The 8,223-nt window shown below is 35.5% G+C and overlaps 1 protein-coding gene across 3 annotated transcripts in view; it reads right to left on the bottom strand.

Moving 5' to 3' along the window:
- LOC108686887 (carbonic anhydrase 2) overlaps nucleotides 1-5,716 on the bottom strand; it is a 16,097-nt gene extending 10,381 nt beyond the window's left edge. For all 3 annotated transcript variants that reach the window (XR_001931724.1, XM_018192389.1, XM_018192388.1), the window contains exon 1: nucleotides 5,237-5,716. Coding sequence is in view for 2 of the 3 variants with exons in the window: in XM_018192389.1 (XP_018047878.1) it covers nucleotides 5,237-5,273 (37 nt within the window). In the remaining variant the exon portion in view is untranslated. The remainder of the gene's footprint in view (nucleotides 1-5,236) is intronic.
- Nucleotides 5,717-8,223: the final 2,507 nt, after the last annotated feature.

The following is an 8,223-nucleotide window of genomic DNA, read 5'->3' on the forward strand; positions in this document are numbered from 1 at the left end:
ATGATAAATAATTACCATAATAATATGATAATGCCATTATATATAGAAATATTAGTGTTCCTGAATTTAGTCCTCGTGGCAGTATATTTCAGCATATTTATACGATATTTTGCTTAATCCGTCTGTAAAATGAAAACTTGGAGCTCCGTAGAATGAGACAAATTAGTCATTCGTGTAAGAAACCGTCCGCAACAGATTGGCGTCACGTGAATTTTCATTGAAGGATAGCTCCGTGATAGTAATAAAGCAGCCGTTTATCCGGTTCAAACCGAAAAATACCGAAAAAAACCACAATAACGATATGTTGATCGGTTATCTAGTAAACAATATGAGCCCACATTGTTGTGCGGATTCGTATTGTTTGCTAGATAACTGATCGAAATGTAAATTATCAGCGGTTTGTAAACATTGCGAGAACACTGAATGGAGATAAGTATAATTAGATAATCTATATTTTGTTAACAGTAATTCTAGCAATAATGTATGTGTGTGTATGTGTGTGTGTGTGTGTGTGTGTGTGTGTGTGTGTGTGTGTGTGTGTGTACATACACCCTAGATAATTTTAATACTTAAATATACATCTAAATCACTCAAATATTTTTTTTCTTTAATTTATTATTCTCGAAAATATCATAATTGAATAATGTAAGTATTCTTATAATTATTAATCAAGTTCGTACTATACAACAGGATTTATCCGTTTATTAGAATCAAGAATATTCTTCATTCGTTAAAAATTTAGTTTAATCTTAAGTTTAATCATAATAATAAATTATTATTCTAAAAATAATGAGCAACATCAAATGCTATTGCCATTGAGAGATCACAACGATCACAACGAACATTAATGCTAGTCGACGAATCAGCTTGAATCCTTGTTGCAAATAGTAAGAATGATGCTCGTTTGAAGGTTCGTTCAACCTTGTGATGATTCAACGAATCACAGGAAATACTATATAAAATCGAATGCGGAAAACCGTGAATGCATTTGATAAATATTTCTCTCTCTCTCTCTCTCTCTCTCTCTCTCTCTCTCTCTCTCTCTCTCTCTCTCTCTCTCTCTCTCGATATCGCAATCCTTTTGTGCCAATCAAGAAGCTTAGTACATCTCCCCGTATAAACACGTGTACATTTTTCACGTATGGCTTATTAATATTGTAATCCTGGGGCTGTCAGTCTTCATTATCGAGGACTCGATATTACAAAAAAATGGTCATTTAATGACAGAGCCTCGCATTCCGCGATACGTCACGCGATATTTAGATATCTCCGGCATGAGATCTCTTTTCTTATTATATTTTATTTATATCCTTAATGCGCGCTGTGTAATATTATTAGATAGTAAAAAAGTTCTACTCAATATTCACGAGTCGCGGATCAAAAGGCTGCGACGTAGGTCGATCTTTCTTTTGAACAGCGACTCGTAAGCGAATATTAATGCTGCTTTAAAATATACGATATATTTCACCGTTAGGGAAAAAGAAGAGATAATTCGTTGATATTAACGAATGCAATGTGCAAATAAGTCATTGTAAGTGGATTTCACCTGTGCGTGCATAATAAGCACACACCTAGAATGGCGGTCATCAGTCGGTGGGCAATTTGCAAGTAAATCGTCGCGAATGAAGACGCGACCGCGCGATTATTCGCGAGAAAGGATTTCTCCTGCAATTCTCCGATTGTAAACTTTCTTTCTCGCACTCGGACTTATCGATATTCCCACGCGTCCGACACGATATTTACGGCACGCAATGATTTGAGTAGAAAACATGTCGATTTTCGTGATTTACGTTGTACCCGTGATTTACGATACACAATCATGAAATATCATCATTTTCACATACGTCCGTAAATCCGTAAATCGTGGAACAAATAACACACGAAAGACGGTCCCCTGACGTAAAGGTACTTCTTATATATAATTCGCAAATCGCAAAACATAGTTTGCAAATGCTGACGTAGAATGACGATCACCGCACATAAAATACACGCAGATAAAAACCAACCATATGCAATGAAAAAACAAATGTAAACTTCATTCTACATCTGCGAACTACGTTTTGCGATTTGCGAATTATGTAAAAGTACCTTAAATAAAATAAATCCTCGCAAAATCGTCTTCAGAGGTTTGATCTATCATACAACTTGGTAAAAATTACAAAACTGAGAAATTTATCAGAATATTTATAACTTTGATCAATACCTACTCTCTAAATTCTTTGAAGTGGAATCTCACTTTAAACAATGAAAATTGAGTCAAAAAGAAAGTGACTTTTCAATTTTCAATCTTTAAGAGTAAGAATTTATTTTTCAGAATGACAATTTATTCTAAAAACATTAAAGAGTAGTGATTTGCTCACTTTAAAAATTTTCGAACTGATTACTCTATAAAATTCTAGATCGCATCTGTAAGTATTGCTCGAGGGAAACTTTCTATGTTTATAACTTTTTATGTTTATAACTTTCATTCACTAGAACTTTCTTTTTTTAATTCTTAACAATGATAGTATTTTCTATTTTTAGTTTAAACGAGAGTTTCCAGGATGAAACTCTCGTTTAAAATGACAATCGCCTTGATGACAACTTAAATCAATAGGAAATACCGTGATAACACGTGGCATTGTATAACACATGAGAGATCTCTCATATAAAAGCCATCGATTAATTTTTCAATCTGGTCTCTCTATTTTTTTTTCTTAAAAAAAATTATCTCGATTATGACGAGACGCGCGTCAATTCATTAATTAATTATTACAGCTTGCACAATCTTTCTGGATCGTATTTGTTAGTTCGTACGTTCGTACATTGTTTACAATTATCTCATATGTATGCTAATTAACTAAGATAGAATATCTGTCTTCTTCATTCACTTACAAGCACGATCGGAGCCAATGTTCCGGTATTCGTTAGGCAAACGGATGGAATACGTAAATAAGGAGATCTCCGTTATGCGATTTCGTGCATCGAAACGTTGGCCTCAATTACTCAAAATACGAATTAATCTGCATTGAGCATAATTTCATTTTCAACATCATGTAGTGTTCTGAAAATACAGAACAGAATTAGAATCAAGAGTGTGTATTCTACGCATGGATCATTGGCAATCGGCCGAACCGTTCGAAATTCTTCGATCTATGAGTCGCGAGCCAAGATAAATCCGCTCGAAAAACAATCCCACTCGACAGCGGGATCCGCAGTTGCGGTACGCAATTACACGAACGGCGTTATGGGAACGGCAGATCCTTCGGAAATAATTAATGACAGCTGAATGCATCGATCAATTTCAAGCAAACGAGCCTCTCACGGCCGCAACTGTTGCCGCACCGCGCGCACATTCAAAGAGTCAAACGACTCAATCATCCCTCTCAACGACGTTTCGCCCTCTTATTTTGGCCGATCCCCAAGAACTCATATACCTAAGTCAGATCACAAATTTTCTCGGCACGCTTCGCTTTCCAGCTGCCGCATGCTCGTACGGCGCGGCGCGTACAATAGGCTGAGAGATAGCGCTGACAAATTGACTCGAGATTAAGGGCATTTCGGGGGCATGCACGGCAACCCCGGTCGGCAGAACAAAGTGAAACTGGGTCTGCGACCCCCTCCGACTTTCGGTGTGCGTGCTCGTTCGTGTAACCCGCGCGTCTGTATGTGCACTTGTACCCTTCCCCGCGCGGGAACACCGGGTGCATCGGCCTACGGCACTATGGAAGAAAACTATTGATTTTCATTTACCCCGCGGAGTCGTGCCCCGCGTTTCACGAAGGCTGCGAGGAAAGAAGCACCCCCTCGGTCGCTTGGCACGGCCCGTTCGCCCTGCATTCGGACGGGAAGACAATGGCCCCGGGTCAGTGAGCCTGCGGTGCCATCCGGAAATCGAGACGAAAATCGAACGAATGAGAAAGGGGAAGAGAAACGAAATAAGCTTTTTAATAAAACTTTTCCTTCTTTGAACCTCGACATGTGTTCCGAAACTCGTACGCAGGCAGATTAATGTTTAACATGTGAGCACAATCTAATGCTGTAGAGATACATGAATTAAAATTGATGAACGATTTAAAGGATCTTTAAAATGTAATTTGTATATCATTCGATTAAGTCAATATTTGCGATCATTAAAGCTAACAACGGCAGTTGTAAAAAACCAATCGAGAGTAATCGCGTGCAAATGTCTCGCAACGAAAGATTTCTAGTAAGATATTATTATTTGAAAAATTAAGGTTGGCGAAGGATCGATAATTTCATGAGAGAAAAACAAGCGAGACGCCACGCGGTTATTTCAGAGAGCGAAGTTTTCATAGGATCTCAATTCCAGAGGAAAAAACTTTGTGAATAGAAGAAAGAGATTTACACGTGCTGCTCATCTTTCCCAATTTCATAAAGCTTGAAGAAATATATGGCCTCAACAACAAAATGAAAAAGTTGACTGACTCATTATCCAACTTCTTACTTAGTAAGTATTAGACATATCAAGAGAGAAAGAGAGAGAAGAGAAAGAAAATAATCGCCAGCACAAAGGTAAAAGAAAAAAAATCTCTGTGGAATTTAACTGATGTTTAAAAGGCCAAGAATCAATTATGCTCATTTTGTTTGAAACGCATTCTTGATCATCACATTTTTTCACGTAGAGACTTGCATGGTTTTCCTAAGAAAAAGAAAATTCTGTTTTACAATGAAATTGACTCGTGCTGCTTTCGCAATATGATTCAATTAACTCGCCGCGATAGAAATTATTCGCGAATGCATTCGTCCGCCGTGGTTAATCTGGAAACGAGATACCAGCGGCTACCAGTCCCAGCACTGATCGTAATGTTAAGCACAGAAATATCCCGGTTATATGCATATTGAATGCACGATTGACAAAGTGGCTAATCAATAATTTCCGTGCGTGCTTATCAGATGTACGAGGAAAACGGTAACGGCCGAGTGCCCGTGTGATTTGCAGTATAAAATTGTCTATTTTATACGTATAATTAAATACAATAGCCGTGGGAATTAATTATCGAAGAGTTACAATTTCCTCTGAGATCTTATCCATTTTCCTCATAATTTCTATTCTGCACAAATATTCGCACGTTGTATTCATTTGCGATCCAAATTCGCATGAAATTTGCAAGTCATTCCAGATTCGCGCGATCGCGACGCAAATTCAAATTTATGTTTATGTAATAAAAATCTCTAAGCGGAGCGCAACTTTGAGAAACAAACATTAAAATATTTCTAATTTTTTTTTTTTTACCATTCCGGAAATAGTCCCACTCGTCCTTCGAACTCATATTTGTGTCCGATTCTTTTTGGGAGTCTGCGGGAAAATGAAGTCCACGAAATCGAGGTCCAAGTAAAATCTGCACTCGCTCGTCTTGATTGCTTGCGCGTCGATTCGCGTCGATCGGCCGTACAAGCACTCGCGTTCCGTGATAACCGATACGTCGAGGAAACGTCGGGATTGTCTGGACAATCACGTTAGAATCCCGTAACGTTTTCCAGAATGACGAGAGGCCGACGCGATTCGCGGCCTCCGCGATTTTCTAACTTCGCGAAACCCGCGGGTTTCGCTAAGCTCAGAAACGCAAGAAAAAACTGATTGAAGATTCTTACGAACGCGTCACTGTCTTACGCGCGTCCCTTTTGTATATTTTTCACGCGGTTGTCGAGTTTCTCTTTCGTCTTCGCTTTTTTCCTCCGTGATCGGGAAAGCGATCGGCAAGCTACGCGTCCTACTCCGACAGCAGCAATACCGGCCGGCGCGTCAGCATCGCTTTATATCGCGCGCGGTCACGTGACGCATGGACGCGCCAGCCGCGCATGCGCCGGTAAATATTTACACGTGCGCGCCCACCACGCGTGCTCACTGCACGTGCATGCAGTGCGGCACATGCGACGCCGACGGATCGATGATCGATAAATAATAACTGCTCTGTCTTATTCATAGAGGAAAGCCCCCTATTACGAGATAAGCGCCTAATATGAGATAGCAGTGTTTCTACTAAACTAATATGCTTATTAGTTCTATTATGAATTTATTGCTCTTGGATTGAAAAATTTAGTAGAAAATTTATTAGATCATGCCTGTAGTTATAAAACAAGATTTTAGAATTTGAATAGCTTCAGGTTTCATTGAGATGAGTCTTTAAATTTTGTTTATTATTTAATAAATAACTATTTGGCAATAAATTTTTCATGTAATGAGAATAAGATCGTATTAATAGAAAAATACGGGATATGTTGAATTGTTTAATTATAGAAGTTAGATTTGATGATCGTAAAATCATAAGACGTAGAGATATTCAAGGTTTCTAATATGAAATAAACCATGCTCGTATTATAATGAAAATCGTTGCAAAAGTATAATAAATGTTATTGTACAATAATAAAAAAAAACAACCGGAATAAACGTTGAGTTTCTGCGATGCTTGATTCAAACTAGAAGACAAGTTCTGGGTATAATCTATCGCATTCATTTTTCGCGCACGCTGGCTATGTTTGTTTATATTTTAGAAACATAAATAAAGTTAAATAAAGTTTTTTACTGATATACTTTGTGTTTTACTATTGATTTCTCGGAGCATCTCATATTAGGAGCACAATTTTTTGATTTTGCGATTTTTGTTCTCTTTTTACATTTCTTTAATTAAAAAAAAATGGAATTTGAATTAAATTTTATATAACGTTATCTTAAAGTTTATTAAATTCCCTTCAAAATGACCTATTATTTTTTTAAATTCTGCCTACAGACTTCTAGCATTTACTCAAAATGAATTCGGTATCTCATAATAAGGATCTTTTTTCTATATGTGAATACATATAATTTTTTTCTTACGATTCATTCCGTTGCCCAGTATTAAACAAATCTCTCTGTTCAATATGTTAATATAAAGAATCCATTATTTTCCTGAACAACTCTACTCCGTTAAAGTCGCTATGCTAATTTTATTTTTAATTTTACTCGGTAATTTAAATGAAATTAATTTTTCTATTTTTAAAAGAAATATATTGAAAAAGACTATGAGCCAAAAATAATAGATTTAATATATTTAATGTACACTAACAAAAGGTAATAAATATAAAAGTATTATATGTAGGTTACAGACAAAGTTTCGATTTCTATAGAGTCATTTTCAATGTTAAACTATATAATACTAATTACTATAAACATAATCAGAATAAAAAAATCAGGGTTATAAACTAAAAAACAATAAAAAAAAAATAAAGGTTTCAATTTGATGTTTGAATTTGAAGAAACAATGGCATTAGTTCTCCAGACAAAAGTAGCGATAATTAGATCCAAAAATTCCTTATGTTTAAAAAATGTCATAGTATGTAAAGCTAACAGTGTGATTTATCGTTGATATCGCCATTACAATCAGTTTTTATTCTATTTTTTGTATTGTTATTTTTAAATACAAATTCGCGCGTATTCAATAATGTTTTAATATAATACATGCGACTTTTTTTGCAACGTAAATGTTTAAAAAATGCATCTTTTGACAGTTTTTATCGCCGACTAAAATAAAACACAATGCGTCTTGTTGCTTGTATCCATATCTGATGCTGTTGCTGAAAAGATTTGTTTTAACTAATAAAGTTGTAATAACAAAAGATTAGATTGAGAATTCCTTTGAAATGTTTATCTATCTCCCTTCACGTTTGCGAATGATCTAATCACTCGAGTGGCACACTCTGTTTATCACTCGTAGATAACGTTGTTTGAGATTACGTCATGAAACATATTGCAAGCTACAGCGTCATAATTACGTTTTTAATGCTAATGAAGAGAATTCCAACTTAAATAAAAATTAATGATTGCTGAAGGATCTTATTATTAAACATCAATATGTTCAATTGTTTGTGAGACGTCTCTTCAGATGTAAATTAATTTTGCTAAGTGTTTCTATTTTTACATACAGTGCGCCACTAAATGTCTAGATTGTTCAAACGGCAGCATTTTATCTTCTCAATTCGATCAATTCTTGAAACGCAGTGAATTGCGACGAATTCCTTTCAAGAATTCATATAAGACATTGTGTGAAATTCAATTTTACATACGTGAGAAACATGTAATAAAATAAAAAATAAAACAATAAATACAACAGTTAAAAGATATTTAAATTTCACAAACGCACTTACAATATTTCTAATTTTTAATCGAAATTTAGAATATGTATATTATATACATATTATATATTATATAATTTATAATATTTTAAATATTATATTATATATTTT

Source organism: Atta colombica, unplaced genomic scaffold, assembly GCF_001594045.1.
Source record: "Atta colombica isolate Treedump-2 unplaced genomic scaffold, Acol1.0 scaffold198, whole genome shotgun sequence".
Classification (NCBI taxonomy): Eukaryota; Metazoa; Arthropoda; class Insecta; order Hymenoptera; family Formicidae; genus Atta; species Atta colombica.